This window comes from Geotrypetes seraphini, chromosome 2 (genome assembly GCF_902459505.1).
Source record: "Geotrypetes seraphini chromosome 2, aGeoSer1.1, whole genome shotgun sequence".
Taxonomy (NCBI): domain Eukaryota; kingdom Metazoa; phylum Chordata; class Amphibia; order Gymnophiona; family Dermophiidae; genus Geotrypetes; species Geotrypetes seraphini.
In genome coordinates this window covers 32408109-32431045 of record NC_047085.1, presented here as the reverse complement: position 1 = coordinate 32431045, position 22937 = coordinate 32408109, and the positions used below count along the sequence as shown (strand labels likewise).

General features: G+C 41.5%; 1 protein-coding gene across 7 annotated transcripts in view; it reads right to left on the bottom strand.

Moving 5' to 3' along the window:
* Positions 1-647: 647 nt before the first annotated feature.
* The window catches only part of TMEM71 (transmembrane protein 71), a 63668-nt gene continuing 41378 nt past the window's right edge, over positions 648-22937 (bottom strand). For 6 of the 7 annotated variants that reach the window (XM_033935317.1, XM_033935318.1, XM_033935315.1 and 3 more), the window contains 4 exons: positions 14986-15061; positions 8274-8335; positions 8116-8164; positions 853-945 (listed from right to left, as the gene is read on the bottom strand). In XM_033935317.1, the coding sequence (XP_033791208.1) occupies positions 936-945; positions 8116-8164; positions 8274-8335; positions 14986-15061 (197 nt within the window). In that variant the 3' untranslated portion in view covers positions 853-935. Of the gene's footprint in view, positions 946-8115; positions 8165-8273; positions 8336-14985; positions 15062-22937 lie in introns of all 7 variants that reach the window. The other variant, XM_033935313.1, reaches the window with a different exon arrangement.

The window sequence follows — 22937 nt, the reverse complement described above, 5'->3', positions numbered from 1 at the left end:
ATGGCATTTTAGCATGCACTCTGGTGCATGAGACACTGTTCGTCCCTTGTGACAGGCACTGTTGGATTTCAACTTGTTTACCGTTTGGATTTGCAGTTATCTTGTGCCTTCTGCTTAAAATTATTCAGGGGCTGCATTATCTTCTTATAAGATCTTTTGTTGACCCCTGATGCAGGCTGTTTTGCCGAAACACAGCCGTGTCGAGTTCCCCCTAACATTTCAGTCCTTCTGAATGAGATTGTTTCCACATATCTGAACTTGAATAAATGTTGTTTTTACCCGGAAAGCTTCTGACTTTTTTCACCTCACTTTTTGCATCCATGCTGTCAAATGTTTAACACATGAATGCAAAATAGATTTTTTTTGGTTTTTTTATCAGAAGCTTTACCCCCTTTTCTACGAAACCGCAGAGCGCTGTGCTGCTCCTAACGCTCATTGAGTTCCTATGAGCGTCAGGAGCAGCGCGGGCCATTCAGCATGGCTCTCTGTGCTAAAAAACGCTAGTGTGGTTTCATAGAAGAGTGGGTGGGGTTAGTATATAGACCCCAAAATGGGAGCATACTTTAAAGGGTAAAGGTCATGGTTTTGATAAAATGGTCTTATATTATCTATCCATTGTATATCAAAAAGCATATCCAGAAACGTAAGTAGAAGTAACCAGCAAAAATATATTAGCAGTTATCAGTGATAGCAAAGCCTTACAAGTTTCCATTAGCTTACCCTAATAACAACCTCAACTTATCATAAACAATTTGTTTAAAAAGAAATTTGGACTTCAAGGTCAACAATGATAAATGCACAGCTTCTTGGTTTTACAACACAAATCTGAGACTATAGTGAGTTTGAACCAATAGGATGATGTTTTCATAGGTTATTGCTAGAGATGAGTCTGTTCACATTCTGGCATGCTTCACTAACTCCAGCATTCAGCAGACCTACATAGACCTGTGAGGAGAAGTGTAAACAGATCACATTGTTTTATTTATTTATTTTAGCATTTATAGACTGTTTGTAGTCTAAGTGGCTTATATGATACTCAAGTATTTTTCCCTATCTGTCCTGGAGGGTTTACAATCTAGCTAATGGGGTAATGGAGTGTTAAGTGACTTGCCCAGCTGAGGCTAGGCAACGCCTAGGCCACTCCTCCACTCCTCTGTTAATACCAGAAAGGAAAGAACATTTTCCAAACGTCTTGAAAGTAAAAAGAGTGGAGACTATCTTCTCTTCACCTGTGGCAGACATTCAAAATTATAGCCCCCATCACCTTTTAAAAAAATGAGCTTGCTTTAGTGGGAGGGAGGGGTGTCTCATGCAGCAGTGGAGCTACCGTATTTTCACATAGATAACGCGCACCCGTGTAAAACGCGCGTGAAACCGACATATGTAAAAAAAAATTTATATACCACGCACACCCGTATACCACGCATGCTGCCCCGACTCTGCCGTCGCCGCCCGACTCTCCTTTCGCCCGCCCCGACTCTCCTCTTGCCACCCCGACTCTCCTTTCCCCCGCCCCGACTCTCCTCTCCCCCTTGAAGTCCTGTCCCCACCATGAAAGCCTGATGCCCCCCCCAACGTCCGATTCACCCCCCCGCAGGACCGCTCGCACCCCCACCCCAAAGGACCGCTTGCACGCACCCGCACCCCCACCCCGAAGGACCGCTCGCACGCACTCCCACCCGCACCAGCATCCCCACCCTGAAGGACCGCTCGCACCCCCACAGCCTCTCGACCACCCCCCTCATCATGTAGAAGCTCCTACCGGTGTCCTGGTGCTTCCTCTTGGTGGTCCCGGCCCTTCTGTGAGCCCTGCGTCTGCGCTGCTTCGTCTTCCAGCGGTCCCGCCCTTTCTCTGACGTCTGACGTCGAATGCTTTCGAGGAGGTCGATAGTGTTAAAGGGGTGGTGCCTTGATAAAGCGGTTTCCCGCGAAACATGTCGGCTATGTCACCCTGCTTGATTAAAAAACATCTCTACTAGAGACAACTACATTAAAGCTAAGTAAAATGAAGCTGAATTACACTGAAAATTATAGAAAGCTATAAGCATTTAAATATTTAAAGCTCTTGTAATAATGAAAAATTAGACCCAGTGACGATTTGCCACGTAAAGCTCAGAACAGTGATATGCTTGAGTTCTGAGTGGTGACGCTGAGGGCCTAATAATTGACTGAACAGGTTGCTATATGTGGGGCGTACCAAGAGGGCCATCAATATACGCCTTAATGAACATAAATCGCGGATTAACACTGTGGCTATGCTGGCCCCTATAGTTCAGCATTGGGTGGAGAAAGGGCACGATATCCAGGATTTAAAATGGAGGATTATTGATAACATCAGTGAAGATATACAAGAAGGTGATTGGGAGAACAAACTGAATCTGCTTGAACAACGGTGGATTTACCGCCTGAACACAGTGGTCCCGAACGGCCTTAATAATGAGCTTGACTGGGGCTCGCTGATTTAATGGATGGGCCCGGGGGTTCGACACAATTTTTCATCCAACTAAACATATAAACTAATATAAGGTAACTTGACGTTGCCCCTTGACATCATAGCCGGGGTTACGTATAAAACAGCTGATTTAGAGCGTGGCCGCCATTACGGTTCCGACGCAATGGTGGAGTGAGCTAAATGACTGGTATGAGTGTATTTTATTGTTAAATATATTTTAGCGCAAAGTACGATAGGGAGAATTATATGCTGGGTTATATCACTTCTGTACATTGTACACTTATATCTATTTAGGAGAGGGAGCCTTGATAAAGCCCTGGGGATTGACCGGGCGAAACATGTTGGCGACATCTGTTCCCTCCTGACTAGCGTCGAACACACTAAGCTAAGTATTCTTAGCATATATCTGAAGTATATTTATAATAAGCTTTATCTCAAAAAATTTAAAAAATGGTTATATGGTCCGATGAGGATTTGGAACATAAAGCCACATACAATGAAATGGTTTGAGTATGTGGTGGCCCGCTGAGGACCTATGAAGTACTGTATATAGAATTGAAGTTGGTCACAACAGTAAGATAACTTCTTGCGGTTGTTGTGTTAGTCTATGAATACTTACTTCAACCAAGATTCATATTAATGGTGCCTGGGGATACATTAATATTTGCTTAGACATCTGGCATGATCAGGAGACCGACTTTAAAGGGAGAACTCTGGGTGAGCTACTAGTGTTTGTGAAATAAAGAACAAGGAAATTAACCTCATGGTGCAAATTGAGTGCATTCGTCCGCTACCTGACTTATGATCCACAGTGCCCGTTGCTTCGATCTCGCATGGCAGCACATCAAGGCTGTTTTGGTTCCGACCCTTCTGTGGGAATTCTTTCCACAATTGTCGACTGCTGTAACCTTTTAGCATTACCAAGTCCTTTATCAGAATTTGGTCTTCTGCAGTGAAGACCATTTTGATAGAGTCTGTTTACAAACTATTGTCTGCTTCTGCGCAAATCCCATAGCCACAATTCATTTTCACAAGGTAGTGTTGTGGTATGGAGGAAAAGAGATGGCTGAGGGGAGATATGATTGAAGTCTACAAAATCCTGAGTGGAGTAGAACAGGTACAAGTGGATCGATTTTTCACTCTGTCAAAAATTACAAAGACTTGGGGACACTCGATGAAGTTACAGGGAAACACTTTTAAAACCAATAGAAGGAAATTTTTTTTTCACTCAGGGAATAGTTAAGCTCTGGAACGCATTGCCAGAGGATGTGGTAAGAGCGGATAGCGTAGCTGGTTTTTAAGAAAGGTTTGGATAAGTTCCTGGAGGAAAAGTCTATAGTCTGTTATTGAGAAAAACATGGGGGAAGCTACCACTTGCCCTGGATCGGTAGTATGGAATATTGCTACTCCTTGGGTTTTGGTCAGGTACTAGGGACCTGGATTTGCCACTGTGAGAATGGGCTACTGGGCTTGATGGACCATTGGTCTGACCCAGTAAGACTATTCTTACGTTCTGGAAACTGAACTCAAGTGCCTGAAAGCGGTTTAAGCTGCAAGTGTTGGGGAAAAAAAAAATGACATCTGATACTGTTATCTGTGTCAGAAAACAGCCAGAGTCACTTCATTGCTGAATCATCTTCACTGGTTCCCTGTTCAGAGTAAAGTGGCCTGCATTGTTTTAAATTGTTTGAAGGAGTCGGCCCTGAGTACATGCCTAGTAATGCTAAGTATTTAAGACTTCACTCAGCTTTTTTACTTAATTTTCACTCACCATAGGGTATACAGTACTCCCCTAATATTCGCGGGGGTTCGGTTCCAGGAACCCCCTTGAATGCTGGAAAACCGCGAATACAGTTTTTAGCGGGGGGTGACAGGAGAGGGAAGCCGGAGAAGCAGAAGAGAGCAGCCAGAGTGCCAGCGAGTGAAGGAAATCACTCGTGGTATGCTCCGACCGCCTCTTCCTGCACTAAAGTCGGGCCTCACCAGACAGCAGCTCCTGATTGGTGAGGCCCAACTTTAGTGCAGGAAGAGGCGGTCGGAGCATACCGCGAGTGATTTCCTTCACTCGCCGGTGCTCCGGCTGCCCTCTCCTGCCCGGTAATTCGCGGTTGGAAAATACCATGAATGACTGGGACCGCGAATCGCTGACCGCAAATGACCGGGGGAGCACAGTACATCTTCTTAAGATCTTGAAAAATTCCTACGGGTTTCAAGCTGCTCAATGCAGGAATTCTTTTCCAATAGATCTTACATGTTTAAATTCTTATTTTATTTATTTAGATTTCTATCCCGTCCTCCCAACAGCTCAGAATGGGTCACAAGAGGACATGAACTTGAAGCTAAAGACAGGGATTTTTAGATGATCACTGAAAACTTTCCTGTTTCAGAAATATGTTGGTTGATATGCTTATATATTTGATATTTTCCATGTAATTTCTGGCCTTGTACTTTCTGTTGTCATCTGCTTTGTACCTTAAGGGATTCAGTGGAATATAAATGCCAGATTAGATCAGATCTGATCTGTGTATTATTGTCTTGGCAGTACTGTTACCCAAAAGCAGATATCAGGATCAGGAACAGGACTAGAAACACATTTTTTCAAGGTTGCTTTTAACTCATAACCCTCTTATCCTAAAACACCCACTGTAGCCTCCTTGTGACCCTGGGCAAGTCAATTGGCACTCCATTGCCCCAGGTACAAAGCTTAGATTGTGAGCCCGCTAGTGACAGAGATAGTACCTACATATAGGGCTCCTTTTACTAAGGTGCCCTAGGGCTTTAATGCGCGGAACTGCGTGCGCTACGTTGCCGCGTGCGCTTGACCTTAACGCCAGCATTGACTTGGTGTGAGTTCTAGAAGCGTAGCGTGTAGTGTAGCATGCGGTAATTTCCTGCGTGCACTTAAAATGCTAGCGCACCTTAGTAAAAGGAGCCATAATGTGTACAGCGCTGTGTATGCCTAGTAGCATTTTAGAAATGATTAACAGTAGTATAGGTACAAGATCCTTTATCTAAAATTCTGAAAACTGAAAAGCGCCAAAAATCAAAATTTGCCACGTGAACTACAAGTAGTCAATTTCTCCAACGTGACATATGCTGAAACCAATGCAAGTGCATGTGTTTCTCCTAATTTCTGCACAATTCCAGTTGGTGGGCTGGAATGTGGCAAAGAGAAGTGTAATGGGCTGGAAAGTGGCAAAGAAGCTGTACATTCCACTCAATGAGATGCAGAAAAGGTTGGAGGGCTGTAAAATAGCATGGAGAGATGCACATTCCACTCAGAAATATAAATTGTTGAAGTTTCACAATGAGAGTGATGACCAGACATTAATGAAAATCTAAAAAACATTGCATTGTGCAAAAAATGAACATTTAGATCAGGGGTGTCCAACCTTTTGGCTTCCCTGGGCCGCATTGGCCAAAAAAATGTTTCTGGGGCTGCACAAATGCGCAAACGCTGCAGCAAGACAGAGGAGGGAGCCGGCAAGACGGTAAACACCCAGGCCAGCAGAGGAAAACACTGAATTGCCCTCGACCGGGGCCACACAAAATCCTTCATGGGGCCGCAGGTTGGACACCCCTGATTTAGATCATGTGCTGATTGAGTGGGTTTGACAAAAAAAGTTGTGAACATATGCCACTGACTGGTTTGATGGCAATGAAGCAAGCCAAAAACTACCATCAAGAACTGATTGACAGGGACTGTGAATATTCAGAGGGTTGGCTGTTGAAATTTAAGAGGCGCCATGGTGTTAAATATCTCAAAATCTCTGGTGAAAAAGCTTCAGGTACATTGATGAATTTGCTAAAAGGATAACTGATGGAACCCTTGGTCCTTAACAAATATGCAGTGCTGATGGAACAGCTCTCTACTGGCGTTATGTTCCTAGAAAAACACTGACAACAGCTGATGAACAAGCACCATCTGGTTTTAAGGACACAAAGAACAGATTAACTGTTCTTGCATGTAGCAATGCTGCAGGCACACACAAATTAAATTTGGCAGTGACTGGAAAAAGCCAACATCCCCGATGTTTCAAGGGAATACATCATGTACCTGTGGACTATTATGCTAACAAGAAAGCCTGGGTAACCAGAGGAACAGTTAGTGATTGGTTCCATAGCCACTTTGTGCCAGCAACAAGAGCTCACTGTAGAGAAGTTGGACTGAAGAGAGAACTGCAAAGTTTTACTGGTTCTAGACAACTGCTCTGCACATCCACCTCAAACACTTCTTGTGAAAGAGAATGTTTCTGCCATTTACCTCACATCCAATGTCATATCTTCACTACAGCCTTGTCACCAAGGAATTTTATATTCCATGAAGACCAAGTATAAAGACAGTTTTCTAAATTGCATGCTTGATGCAATTAACAGAGGCATAAGAATTCAAGACTTTCTGAAGGAGTTCAGCCTTAAGAATGCCATTTATGCGTTTGCTAATGCCTGGCTACTGACCCAGTAAGGCTATTCTTATGTTCTTATGACATTATTTTTCAGAAGTTCTTGAGGTGGCGCTGCACACTTTTTCCCTCAACAACATGGTGCTCATTAATCAGCTGTCACCAGTGTTGGAAAATTGTTGGGATGTGCACTCCTATATTTATTTATTTGGATTTCTATCCTGTTCTCCTGGGAGCTCAGAACGGGTTACAACTGACATTCTCAGTTAAATACAGGACGGGTTACAATTGACATTCACAGTAAAATATAGGTCAAAATTTACAGGCATTTGTAGAGAGACAGGTGAGGTTTATTTTATCTTCCCCCTCCTTTACAAACCCGCACTAGCATTTTTCGTACCAGCCATGGCGGTAAGAACTCTGACGCTGGCGGTAAAAACACTAGTGCGATTTTGAATGATTTGATTTAGGAACCAAATACCTTTATTTATCCATTTTGGGCCAAAAGATAGGTTTCTTATCTATCAGGATATCATTGTTGTGCCAAATAGGGGCCTGTAAAGTTTTGGAGCTAGAATATTTAAAAGTGTTTTCCAGCTTGGAGATGGCTAATTTAGTAGTGTGGATAGATGAACAGTATGAAGGAATGATTGTTTTTGGCATATACGGAATACATTTCAATGGTGACCTTGCTGTAAGATTTTTGAGTACGATCTCTTATGGACACGATAGAGGGCATGATTTTTTATTCCGGCTCATGTCCCTTCATGTCTATTTCTGTTGTATTTTTTCACTGCATGATTATTGAACAGTGTACTATTGTTCTCCTAACCTTATTAGTTTCATTGTTTGTATTGTTAACATAAAATTTTCAATAAAGATTTTTTAAAACAAAAACACTTGTACGGCTTTGTAAAGGAGGGAGTTTATTACATATTTTAATTTATATCTGTCCTACATGAGCATTTGAGGCAGAGCTATGTAGGGCCAAGTTTGTGTTTAATGTTTGCCTTATTTTGAAAATTTTTTTTAAAAAAAGGTTTGGTGACAATTTTATGGTCTTATGGTCTGTCTTTTTCTGACTTCAACATTACCATTCCGAAAACTGAATTATGCCTGGTCCCAAGGATTTTGGATAAAGGATCTTGTATCTGTAGAAGTAGTTGACTCAGGATGTACATTCACTGTGCTGCTGTCAGTCCTTCTCGCCAGCCTCATGACAAAAATCCTTGGAGAATTAGATTATTTTGAACTGCTTACCTGAGCTTGAAAGATTTGAAAAAACTGCTGAGCGATGGTTTAATGGCACCTACAAGTAAAGAAAAAAAAATCTATTTCATAGCTCAGTCACCATATGTAAGAAATGTATAATAACAAAAATAGATACGAAAACCAACAAAAAGAGAGTATGTACTTACAGGTTAAGGCTATCACAAGGATGAAAGCCATCCAACTAATGAACAAACCACCCATAACACATCTGCAATGACAAGACATAATTAGAATGATGGATATCCAACAAACTAAAGATTGCTCCCATTTTAATCCAGCATTAGCTCACTATACTCCTGGATTCAGGAAGAGGAAGGTATAAAGACAATATCTTAAGGTCATAATATAATAACTCACCAAAAATAGCAAAGGTGGAGGACACAAGGAAGGGAGGGAAAGGAGCTTCGCCATAGGCATTAAAAAAATGGACACTCAACACAACCTGCCCCAAGGCTAGAAGAGCCCTCTGTGACTCAGCATAAAAAGGAAAATGCCTGAGAGAATAGCCTAGTTTTCAAAGGAGCTTTAACCTTGGGTCACTAAGACAACGGCTTATTCTAAAGCATGGGCCCTAGAAAAATACGAGTATGCAGGGTCAAGAAAGAGAAGAAATAAAGGCCCTCTTTTACTAATTTGTGGTAGAGGTTTCTACTGTGGTCCAGAGCACTAAATGCTCTGATGCTGTTCCAAGGATCATAGGAATTCTATGAGCATTGGAGCATTTAGTGCTACGGGCTGTGGTAGAAACCTCTACTGTGGCCTAGTATAGGGGGGGTGGGGAAGGGGGAGGTGGGTAGCAGTATGAAACCCTCGGTGTGTAAGCAACAAAAATGTAAACTGGAACCAAAAGAAGACAGGCAACCAATATTGTTTATAGAATAATGGAGTAGCATGGTCAAAGCAACCAGTCCTGGAGAAAAAACTGGATTGCTGTATTCTGAATGTTTGCAGCCTTTTAATACCATGTTTCCCCGAAAATAAGACAGTGCCTTATATTAATTTGGGGTCCAAAAATGCATTAGGGCTTATTTTCAGGGGATGTCTTTTTTTTCATGTACAACAATCATCTCTCCCTTCCTTTCCTCTACCCCAATTCTTCCTCTTCTATCTCTCCTTCCCTCTCTCCCATCCCCCTGTGCAGCAGAAGCCCTTTGACCCTCTCATCGTGAGACTGACATACCTCCGCTCTGAGGCCTCCCAAAACAGCAGTGGCAGCAGTGCTCAGTGATGCGGCAGAGGGAAGGCCACGGCGGGGAAGACCGTGAAGCAGCCCGTTCAGAGCGCTGCCACCGCTGCTGCATTAGGAGGCCTCAGAGCGGAGGTATGTCAGGTCTCACTGGGGTGGGAGCTGCTGAATCGACGAGTCCGATTTTTTCAGCGAATCGGGCTGGGAAGGAGTCAGGGACATTCGAGGGGTTGATCTTAACTAGAGCTTATTTTTGGGGTAGGGCTTATATTAGGAGCATCTTTAGAAATCATGCTAGGGCTTATTTTCAGGGAAACAGGGTAGAATGGGCTCACGGTCCAGTAGACAAAGCGTTGCAATAATACAATCAATTCAAAAATTAAAGAATGTTTCAAATATGGCACATTTGTATTCTCCAGGATAAACTATTCAGACTTTATGCACCTTACGAGGGGGTGCCGAAAGTTCTTAACCAACTTCCTAAATTGTGCCACTGTAGCTGAAAAGAGCGTCATTTTATTTTGCAAAGTACCAATAGTAACCTTTTCTATCTGAATATGTTCAATGGAGTTCCTTTCTGTTTTTAACTGTTATATTGTAAACCGCTTAGGTCAGGGATGTCCAACCTGCGGCCCCGTGAAGTATTTTGTGCGGCCCCGGTCGAGGGCGATGCAGTGTTTCCCTCTGCTGCCCCTGGGTGTTTACCATCTTGCCGGCTCCCTCCTCTGTCTTGCTGCAGCGTTTGCGCGACCCCAGAAAAATGTTTTTCGGCCAATGCGGCCAAGGGAAGCCAAAAGGTTGGACACCCCTGGCTTAGGTCATGAAAATGCAGGAGCAGTATATCAAATTCTAAATAAATATAATGCTATGTTTTGACATTGTTTCAGATCATTGATTGAACCACGTCAATGAAATATTGCAAGTTATGATATTGTAATATCAATTCCCTTTGGTTTATGAAAGATTGGTATACATATCCAGGAGGGGAGGGGGGTGAGGGAGAGGGAGGGTGGGAGGCGGGATTTAATAATTGTATAGTATTTGATTGAATCAAAGTGCAGATGGATATATTACTTGTTTGTTTAGCTGTTTGCACTATGGGCTCCTTTTACAAAGGCGCGCTAGCGGTTTAATGCGGATAATACTGCGCGCTAAACCGCCGGCCGCGCTAGCCACTATCACCTCCTCTTGAGCAGGCGGTAGTTTTTAGGCCAGCGCGGGGGTTAGCGCGCGATGAAAAGTCGTGCGCAATAACCCCGCTAGCACGACTTAATAAAAGGAGCAATATGTATTTGATTTTAAAATGAATAAAGAATTTATATATAAAAAAAAAAAAGTGTGGAATTTTCAAGGGTTAATTAAAAAATGTAAACAACTATGCGACTATGCTAAATTTATTTCAATTCTTTTACATTTGGATCAAGCGATTAGTCAAATGTACAGTCTCAGTTATTACTCTTCCTGCAGCTTGCCAGACAGATTGTGGTGCTAAGATGTCACATAAAAACAGGAAGTGCTAGGCCGGGTTAGCTTAATGTCCATTGAATCCAGCATTCTGGATTTGGAGATCCTAAATAGGAAAGCCCATTTATTTAATGTTGCTTTAGAAGCAGAAGGTGGAGATCCCTAAGTCTACAGAGCAGTGTCTCTCAAACCTTTTTAGCTCTGGCACACTAAACAGAGCAAATGTTTTTCGATGCACATTATTGAAATTATAAAATTGCAAAACCAACAAAAAAATTAAATTTGAGAGTTATTTATTTAAAGTTCTTTAAGCTCTGTATGGGTAACTGTAACAACAGTGAAACTAAAGTAGATAGAATTGCTAATTTATTGTCATTGACCAGTTTCACTGTTCTGTAAGTTAAGTAGGTCTTCCAGCAATCCTGTCTAGTCTGAACGTGGAATAGGCAAGTATGAATTCTCATATGCAAGTACGAATTGTACATCAAGTACATCAACTGGACATTGCAGCGTTCATGACGTATCAACGATCAACCCCAGTAATTCAAACCCCCAAAGGTACCTGGTCCCCATCGCTTTGGTCAGACCACTTCACCTACAACTTCAAAATCAACTGGAACAGGACCAAAACCACATCTCAACCTAACATAAAAAGAACATACACCTCACGCAAATATATCGAACCAACCACCTTCTGGTCAAAAGTAGATGAATCACTCCAAGACCAAGACCCCAAAAACTTCATCTCTCACTGGAAACATATGTCCACCAACATCCTAGATGAATTAACCCCACTACAAACCAAAACCAAAACCAACAGAAGATCAGACCCATGGTTTGACAATGAACTGCTCCAACTCAAGAGACAATGTAGAAGATTAGAAAGAAAATGGAGAAAAACAAACCTAGAACAAACAAAAACTGCTTGGAAAAACATCAACAAACAATATAAACAACTACTAAAAGACAAAAGGAAAACTCATTACTCAAATCTAATAGGCACAGAATTCCAAGACACCAAAAAACTTTTCCAAATCTTAAAAGATCTGACAGACACCAAACCCTACACAACCACAAACAATACCCCACCCCCATCAGCTACCCTCCTAGCTGATCACTTCAAGAACAAAATTATCAATGCCAGAGCCACCCTCGATTCTACCCCATCCCTCCTAAGCATAATCACAACTCACCCCACAGAAAAAGATTCAACCGCAGCAGACAGATCTTGGTCTCAATTCACCAACATACAATGGCCTGAGTTCAATAACCTCTACAAAAAATACAGCCACGCCTCCTGTGACTACAACCACTGCCCCTCATACCTCCTCACCACCTCCAGTGTAAAATTCCGAACACTACTTCTACAATGGATTCAATCCACGCTCACGGATGGCATTTTCCCCACTGCACTCAGCAAAATCATCATCACTCCAATCCAAAAAGATCCAAAAGGACCACCAGACCAACCCTCCAACTTCAGACCTATTGCCTCAATACCGCTATACGTCAAACTTACAGAAGGCCTAGTGGCCAAACAACTCACTAATTATCTGGATGACCATAACATACTCCACCCCACACAATCTGGCTTCAGATCCAATTTCAGCACAGAAACTCTCCTAGCCTCCCTTATGGACACAATCAGACAACACCTCAGCACAGGGAAAAAAATGCTCCTTATACAATTAGACCTAACCGCAGCCTTTGAACTAGTGGATCACAATATCCTTCTGCAAATTTTGGACGCAATAGGTATCTCTGATAAAGTATACGCTTGGTTTGAAGGCTTCCTAAAATCCAGAACCTACAGCGTAAAATCAAACAACGTAAAATCAGAACCTTGGGCAAACCCCTGCGGAGTACCACAGGGTTCCCCACTATCACCCACCCTCTTCAACCTATACACTGCCTCTCTCGGAACACATCTGAACAATCTAGGTATAATTACCTACAGCTACGCGGACGACATTACCATCCTCACACCTTACGATCAACCTAAACCCACCATGCCAAACATCCTACACAGAATACTTAATACAGTTACGATCTGGATGAAAGATCACAAACTTAAACTCAACCCAGACAAAACCAAACTCATCCTATTCGAAAATGACAAAATCCAAACCTCAAAAAATTTAGAAATCAACTCTATCAACTACCCCATCCAAACCACCATAAAACTACTAGGAATGACCTTAGACAGAAGCTGTACCATGCAACCACAAATAAATAATACAATCCAGAAATCCTTCACAATCATGAGAAATTTGAGACAAGTCCGGAAATTTTTTGAAAGAAATCAATTCCAGCTTATAGTACAATCTCTAATCCTAGGACTGCTAGACTATTGCAACATCCTATTCCTCCCATGCCCTGCTACTATGATCAAACAACTTCAAACAATCCAAAACACAGCCTTGAGACTCATCTTCTCATTAAGAAAATTTGACCACATCACAGAAGCTTACATCAACTCACATTGGCTACCAATCCAAGGAAGAATACAATTCAAATTCTACTGCATGCTATTTAAATCCCTAAACGGAGACAGTCCTTCCTACCTGAATAACCGCCTCAACCAAGCATCCACACTCAGACACAGAAAAACGCACTCCCCATTCATACCCCCCCCGATCAATGAAGTAAGAAGATCAAAACTTCACGATGGCCTCCTAGCCACTCAAGCCGCAAAAATGGATACCCGAATTTCCAAACTACTGATGACCACATCAGACTACAAGACATTCAGAAAAGAAATAAAAACAATACTTTTTAAGAAACTCCTAAATCAGCCCTAACTTCACCTAATTTTACCTCCATGTACACAATTTACTGTAAACTGTAATTATCCTTACCTCGAAACTACCTAACTGCCACTCTAATGTATCTTCAATTCCTACATTGTAACCCCATTTTATAAATCTTTTTGTAAGCCGCCTTGAACCGCAAGGTAATGGCGGAATAGAAATCCCTAATGTAATGTAATGTAATGTAATCAACACAATGGATGTGCTTGTTTTTGAGTGCAAATTAACCCAAAACAGGGCTCGATAGTCGACAAGCAAACACGCATTTTCATCAGCCACCATCTGCAATCGTTCTCTTTTTTTAATGTAATTTCTGTCAGGGCTGAAAATTCAAGTTCGCAAAGATAAGAAGATCCAAACGGTAACAAAGCCTTGATTGCTTGCCATTAGTTTTCAAGGACCAATCACATCAAAGAATGATGCTTGTCTGGACGGTTGTATCCTTACGCACACAGATGCTCATAACACTGACAGATTTATGTAAGCGCTATACATGCCATCTATTCTAGTGTATACTTATAAAAGGCATTTAAAAAAAAAAAAAAAAATTCTGCAATCTCTCGTAGCACACCTGGAATCTCTTCAGGGCACACCACTGCGCTGTGGCACACAATTTGAGAGACACTGCTATACAGCTAATAATGTTTAAGAAAAAAATCTGTCCGCTGGTAATTAGGCTGAGACCACCAATTTATTTTACACAGGACACCAAACAATTTTCAGACAGAAGGATCTATATTGTTAAAGTCTGTTTTTTTAAGTTAGCGTTTGGTCTCTTGGATTGGTAAAACGTGGATTTTTCTCTGAGGGTATGAGTGTTTTTGTGCTTTTCTATTAACATGATTATCTTTCCTATACAGTTTAGGACAGTGGTTTCCCAATCCTGTCCTGAAGGACCACCAGGCCAATCAGGTTTTCAAGCTAGCCCTAATAAATATGCATGAGAGAGATTTGCATATAATGGAAATGACAGGCATGCAAATCTGCTCCATGCATATTCATTAGGGCTATCCTGAAAACCCGATTGGCCTGGTGGTCCACCAGGACAGGGTTGGGAACCACTGGTTTAGGACATTCTCTTCCTGGTTTTACTAATCTACAATACTTTTATAAACCACTGTGATCTTATTTTTCCACGTGAGAGGTCTAGTAAGTCATACCAACCTTTGCCTCACTTTTAACCTTGTAAATCTAAAGCTGAAAAGCTCTGCCACACCCCAATTTTTAATTTTCTTCTCTATTAAACAATAGCTCATGTATTGTAGCACCTTTACTGGAGCTCATGTATTGTAACACCTTTACTGAAACTCGTGCAAACCTCTCAGGATTGATTCCCCAGTCATTAGCAGCGGTTTAAAAAACTTCCAAAAGCAATAATAAGAAAATGATCATAACTACCTTGCGCAGATAGACAGGATTAAACAAACCAACAGCACAATCATCTGATTCAAAAGTTTTGTGAATATGTTGATTTCTAAAGAGAAGAAGGCAAAATGTTCATTTAGCTTCACAAATAAGCACATCATCTGTATTTGAGCAACAAGGTTTCATAGAGTAAATTTTATGAAATACTAGCCTACCATGTAGAGCAGTGGTCTGAAACTCAAACGCTTTGCAGGACCACATTTTGGATTTGTAGGTACTTGGGAGGGCCTCAGAAAAAATAGTTAATATCTTATTAAAGAAATATAGAAAATGGCAATCATTCCCTTCAAACTTTGCTTTTGTGACCAGGACATTGATATTTTGAAATTTTATCTTTTTTTGCAGAACATTCCAGCAGTGGCATACCTAATATAATTGATACCCGGGGCCGATCATTTTTAACACCCCCTCCTCTCTATAAAAAAAAATATATTTTTAGTAATAATCCATGAGTCGCACAACAAGGGTGAACCTAGGAAAAGGCAGCATTTTAAACACTGCAGTGAGCAGTAGAACATCCCCATTGTATAATGAAACAAGCCAGATTAATAGATTGATCCTGCACAGTCAATGCTAGCAGACAACCATGTCCTTTTCATACACACAGAGCATAGAAACACCCTTGCTCAGTATGAAACAAATAATCATAAACTAAAAATAGAAATATGTAGACAAAAGTTAAAATGAACCACCAAAAAGCCAGACTCTGCATACAATGCAACAGCACAGAAACAGTGACACATGTCCCCTAATACTGTGCAAAAAACAAAAGGAATTGACCCCAGAGAAAAAAAAAACTCTGTGGAGTGACGATGTTCCTAAATGGACTTTATTTGAAAGTGTCAAAGTTCCAAAGGTACACTGAAATCATCCAGATAAAATAAATTCATCCACATAAAAATAAATTTTTATGTGGATGAATTTATTTTATGTGGATGATTTCAGTGTACCTTTGGAACTTTGACACTTTCAAATAAAGTCCATTTAGGAACATCGTCACTCCACAGAGTTTTTTGGTTTTCCCTAATACTGTGCAAAATATAAAGAGAGCAGATGTAAATTTGAAAAAAAACCTGACAAATGACAATCGGACTCTTACAAATTAACAAATAGAAATAAAACAAAAAATAGAAAATAAGGAAATACCATTTTATTGGGCTAATCCATTTTTCAATTACTGTAGCTTTCAGAGGCCATAACCTTCTTCTTCAGGTCAGTACAGTATCCTGTTACAGTATCCTGTCCTGACCTGAGGAAGGGGATTTTGTTCTCTGAAAGTTAGTAAAAAAAATGTATTAAAATTAGTCTAACAAAAAGATTACCTTATTTCCATTTTCTATTTATAAACATTTATCAATACAACTCCAATACTACTTTATTTTAAAAACAAAACAAAAAAATCTTTCTTCTACCTTTCGTCATTTCTGCTTGAATCATCTTCTCTTCATTCTCTTCTTTACATCCAGCGACTGTCCTCTTCCTTCCATGCGGCATCTGCCATCTCTCTCTGTCCCTTCCATCAACTGTCTGCCCTCTTTCTCTGTCCCTTCCATCAAGCTGCCCTCTTTCTCTGCCCCTTCTATCTACTGTCCACTCTCTCCCCCTTCCATATGGCATCTTCTCTCTTTCTGTGCCCCTTCCATAAACTGTCTATCATGTTCCCCTTCTCTCCTTTGTACATGATTCATTTAAGCTTTACCCCATCTCCATTTTTCTCTGTTTCCACCCTTCTCTCATGATCTGGCATCTCTGTATCTTTCCCTTCCTTTCTTCCTACCCCAGTCCATAATCTGGCATCTCTGTCTCTTTCCCTTCCCTCCCCCATGCTCTGGCATCTCCTCTCCTTCCTTCCCCTCCCTCTTTTCTTCCCTCCTCCCCACCCTGGTCTCCTTTACTTCCCTTCCACCCATTGCCTGGCATCTGTACCTCCCCCTGTATGGTCTGGCATCTCCTTTCCTTCCTCCTTTCCCCGTGATCTGGTATCTCTCTTTCCTCTCCTCTCCCTTCCCTGGTCTTCCTCCTTCCTTTACTCTCTCTCCCCCCAAGTAAGTGCAGCATTTCTCTCCCCCTCCCCTTCCTCACTCCCTCTCTCTTTTTCACCCTCCGTCGGCAGCGCAGCATTCACTACTCGCTTTGCCAATGTCAGGCCTTCCTTTCTACTGGGTCTCACCTACTTCCTGCTTCCGCAAAGGCAGGACCTGGCAAAGAGCAGCGGTAAGAACTTTGATGCTCATAGGAATTCTATGAGTGTCAGTGTTATTACCGCCATGGCCGGCGCTAAAAACACTAGTGCGGCTTTGCAAAGAAGGGGGAAAAATATGGGTAATATATAAATTTCCCATTCATAAAAGATATCCCGATTCTGCAGAAGAGATCTTTTAAATAGCGGTAAAAAAATTAATAAATTCAACCATATCTAAGAAACTAGAGCTAATGCGGTCTATCCAATGCAATTTTCTGAATCAGCACCCCAAATAAGCCCAGGAACAGGTTAAAAAAAAAAAACCCAAAGCACCAAGAAATGTGTTTTTGGTTGGCCTGTGTTACATAGTAACATAGTAGATGACGGCAGATAAAGACCCGAATGGTCCATCCAGTCTGCCCAACCTGATTCAATTTTAAAAAATTTTATTTTATTTTATTTTTTTTTTTAATTTTTCTTCTTAGCTATTTCTGGGCAAGAATCCAAAGCTTTACCCGGTACTGTGCTTGGGTTCCAACTGCCAAAATCTCTGTTAAGACTTACTCCAGCCCATCTACACCCTCCCAGCCATTGAAGCCCTCCCCTGCCCATCCTTCACCAAACGGCCATACACCGACACAGACCGTGCAAGTCTGCCCAGTAACTGGCCTAGTTCAATATTTAATATTATTTTCTGATTCTAAATCTTCTGTGTTCATCCCACGCTTCTTTGAACTCAGTCACCGTTTTCCTCTCCACCACCTCTCTCGGGAGCGCATTCCAGGCATCCACTACCCTCTCCGTAAAGTAGAATTTCCTAACATTGCCCCTGAATCTACCACCCCTCAACCTCAAATTATGTCCTCTGGTTTTACCATTTTCCTTTCTCTGGAAAAGATTTTGTTCTACGTTAATACCCTTCAAGTATTTGAACGTCTGAATCATATCTCCCCTGTCTCTCCTTTCCTCTAGGGTATACATATTCAGGGCTTCCAGTCTCTCCCCATACATCTTCTGGCACAAGCCTCCTATCATTTTCGTCGCCCTCCTCTGGACCGCCTCAAGTCTTCTTACGTCTTTCGCCAGATACGGTCTCCAAAACTGAACACAATACTCCAAGTGGGGCCTCACCAATGACCTGTACAGGGGCATCAACACCTTCTTCCTTCTACTGACTACGCCTCTCTTTATACAGCCCAGCATCCTTCTGGCAGCAGCCACTGCCTTGTCACACTGTTTTTTCACCTTTAGATCTTCGGACACTATCACCCCAAGGTCCCTTTCCCCATCCGTGCATATCAGCTTCTCTCCTCCCAGCATATACGGTTCCTTCCTATTATTAATCCCCAAATGCATTACTCTGCATTTCTTTGCATTGAATTTTAGTTGCCAGGCATTAGACCATTCCTCTAACTTTTGCAGATCCTTTTTCATATTTTCCACTCCCTCTTCGGTGTCTACTCTGTTACAAATCTTGGTATCATCTGCAAAAAGGCAAACCTTACCTTCTAACCCTTCAGCAATGTCACTCACATACATATTGAACAGGATTGGCCCCAGCACCGAACCCTGCAGCGAACCCTGTTAATTGCCTTGTTTGGTAATTAAGGGTCCTTTCACTAAGGCGCGCTAACCGATTTAGCGCACGCTAAATGCTAAGGTGCCCATTATATTCTAAGGGCATCTTAGCATTCAGCGCATGCTAATCTTTTGCGCACGCTTCTGTTACCTGCCACAGGACCCCTTTTATTCCTATGGGTCCAGTTGTAGATAACCTGCGCTAGTCTTTAGTAAAAGATCCCCTTAATGAGGCAGCACAATCCAACACTGGAAACTACCACCCCCCTTCCCCCCCTCTGCTTACCATGTTCGAAGGAAGGCTCTCTTTGAGACTACCTTCGAGTTCCAGGGCCCCAGAATCGACAAACACCCACACACTTCCAATTCAGGAAAGCGCTGAAAACACACCTTTTCTCCTCATTGCTCTGACCCATTCCTATCCAGTCACCTGCGTAATATCTCCCATGTAATTTCCTGCATGATGTCTATGTCTCTGTAGCATTTCTTTTTATATAAATTTCCAACAAATATAACAATATCATATGATAATGGAACAGATATGGAAAATACAGTGCATATAGTATACCATACTTAAGACCAATATTGCGACAGATTACTACAGAAGAAAATGAGATAATGAGCCTACTGAATTATTACATGACCAACAGATATCAGAAGTTTTACACGGAAGCTTAGCAAGCTTTACAGGAGTCCAGTAAGCATTATGCAATAAGGCTGCAGACAAGGAAGGACAAACTGATTTAGACCAAAAAATTTCCATTGTGAAAGGGTCAACTGTAAACCCAGCTGTAAACCCATTTGCAATTAACTTCAAGCTGGGTCTTAGTAACCTGGAGAATCTTATATACTATAGATGCTGTTTTTATAGATTGTAAAAGGGAAGAACAAATGGAGGTAAGGTGTGGATTACTCACAGTGGTAGATGAAGAGCAATGAGTAATAACCTTAGATTGAGTTACTAAAAACCAAATCGGTTCTTGTTTCAAATCTAGGTCGTATTTTTCTCTAATAATCTGAAAATGGAATCAAATTACCATTCTCATAGAGTTGCCGTACACCATATTTTCCTAACTTTACAAATCTTTTTCAAACTGAATTCATCTTGGGGAATTAGTATTGAGGTCCTTTAGAAACCATTTCTGATATTATATAAGTGCCTTTGAAAATCTACCCCTAGGTTTCCACGTGCCAACTTTTTATATGCATATACTCCCAGGTAATTTTTTGTTTTCATTTTCACATCAAAGAACAATATACTTCTACAAAGGAAATAAAATATACGTTCTTGAAAAACATTAACACAAGGGAAAAAAATAGGTGAAAATATTCACACCTACTGATACTATGAATATAGTCCACAAAGTTGAGGGAAGAAAAACCATACCAAATCAAGGGAAGTTGAAATTAGAAATTACATCAATTCATGGTCCAGCTAACGCACGACCTAAAGAAATAAAGAATGCTTTTGGATTGGCTAATTAATTAAGCCTGGATAGCAGGAGTCACGGAGGAGTCTGGAGCCCTTATGGCAGCCTTGCCTTCTAAGAAAAATTCCAATTGATCAGGGTCATAGAAAACATATTTATTTGGAAAGTGGCTCCCAGGCTCAAAACTGATTGACGATATGTCCAGAACTTCTTTCGCCTGGACTGCGTCCACTTACGAACATCAGGGAATGTAGCAATCTTGTGGTTTTAAAATTCATCATTCTCGGTCTTAGAGAAAAGACGAAGAACTGCTTCTTTGTCCTGCATAAAGACAATGTCGCAAGCAAGGTAACCCTTGCCAAGATTTCAATTTGTGAGGATTCTATTATCTCAGGATGATCCAAATCTCCAGGCGGTAGAGGTAACATCTTTTTCTTCTCTTGGTAAATTGAGGTACCGTGTTTCCCTGAAAATAAGACAGTGTCTTATATTCATTTGGGGCCCAAAAAAGGCACTAGGTCTTATTTTCGGGGTATGCACATGATCATTTCTCCCTCCCTCTCCTTCACCCCAATTCTTCCTCTTTCCTTTCTCTCCTCCACATGTGCAGCATCTTTCCTCCCCTCCCCTCCCATCTCCCTGTGCAGCAGAAGTTTGCCCAGCTTCTATCCTTCCCTCCCTCCCATCCCCCGTGCACCCTTGCCCAGCTTCTATCTTTCCCTCCCTCCCATCCCTCATGCAGCATAACCCTTACTCAGCTTCTATCCTTCCCTCCCTCCCATCGCTTGTGCAGCAGAACCCTTGAGTACCCCCCCTCCGCCCCCACCACGCAGCTGAACCCCTGCTGACCATCCATCCTTCCCTGCCCGCCGACCACAAGCGAGCCCTACCTTCAACTGAAGCAGTGTCGGGCCGGCAGCACTCTGCCACGTGGTCAGTGGGGTGGGAATTTAAATTCCTATTGGCATTTTCTAGATTTTCAATCTTCCTAATGAATAGGCTTTTGTCTTTTATTTGAAGATTAGAGGAAACTTTTAGCTCTGAAACCGAATTCTCCACTTGATCCAATCTATCAGACTGGCGTTGTATTTTTTCCTCACAAGATTTAAGTTGGTTTGCAGTGTTTTGTGTTGTAGTAATGAATTGGGAGCGTACCTGGTGAAGGCTTTCCATGGCTCCCCATAATGTCTCCATATCCACTACTGTCGGTTTAATCAGGGGTCTCAGAGGCAGAGTTGGAAGAATTGAGATTGCCTGGTTTTGCATAAAGGAAACTTGTGCTCCAATTTCTTGACTCGTCTTCCCCCGAGTGTCTCCTTCTGCTGCCGCTTGACTCGGCAGAGATCGTATCACCTCCGAGGTCAGAGGTAAAGCCAGTAGCTCCTGCGGAGAAATAAACTCCGACGCTTCATGTTTAGCCGCTGGAGTCCCCGACGTCATCCCAGGACGGGGAGGCACAGCAGGTCCGATCGGACTTAGCAAAAGATCACTATCCATATCCGAGGTTAGCCCCCCCCTCAGAACGCAGATCCGCCCATTCCTTTTTCTTTTTTAATTTTCTTTTTATTAAGTTTAACAAATTTTTACAAGAAAAGGAACTTTTTGCTAATGAAACACAGTAAAAGTAAATGTTTAAGGTATACACATATACTTAGAATCAATATAATCCTTTCTTACACCACTAAGTTAAATTCCTAGGAGGCCAATAAAGAAAATATAGAGGATTTACAATAAAGAAACAAATAACTGATATATAGGCTTTAACACTGAATACAGTATTATTTTCATTTTATGTCAGTTATAACTTATGCAATTTAAACAATTTTCTTCAGGTCTAGAAAGGTCCTTAATTGCTCTGGGGTGAGAAAAGCATATTTGGTATCTAAATATTTGACTACACATTTACATGGGTAGGCCAATAAAAAGGTAGCTCCCAAATTTCTTGTTTCTTGTCTCACTGAAAGGAATGTTCTCCTTCTCTCCTGTGTAGATCTCGTCACATCTTGGTATATCCAGATCCTTTTGCCATATAATAAATCCTTGGTATGTCAGAAATAAAGTTTCACTATGGCATTCAGATCCTGTTCGAAAACTAAAGAAACTAAGAGAGTAGATCTAAACGATGATTCAGTTATGGATTCTTCAAGGATGGCGGAAATATTATTAATATCTAATATTGGAGATTGAGGAATAACTTTAGCTGGATCTTGTTGGACTTGTTTAGAAGAAGAAGGAAGATAGCAAATTTTGTTAAGCAGTGGTATACAATCAGCGGAGTATTTGAGAATTTCTATTCGATATTTTTTAAACATTTCAATAGAGGATATGCCAGCAAGTTTTGGAAAGTTCAAATTACGTAGATTTAATCTACGATTAAAGTTCTCTAGGTTTACCAATTTTTTGGTGCAAAGCTAAATTATCTTTAATAGCCACTGTTTTCAATTCTTGAAATGATTGGACCTCAGTTTGTATTTGTGAAATGGAACCTTTAATCTAAAGTTTAGTTTAATCAAGAGATTTGGCCAAATCATCCATTTCCACCCCCCCCCCCCCCCTTCCCGAGCATTTACCTCTCCGGCCGATTTTAAAACTGCGGTATTCAAGTTTTGAAGCGTTCTCCAAATTGCTTCAAGAGTCACCACCTTGGGGGATTTCAATCTCTCTTACATTTTCTCCATCGGCGAAGGATTTTCTGCTGGCAGGCCCTCCTGCGCGGGAACGTTTGCAGCAACGCC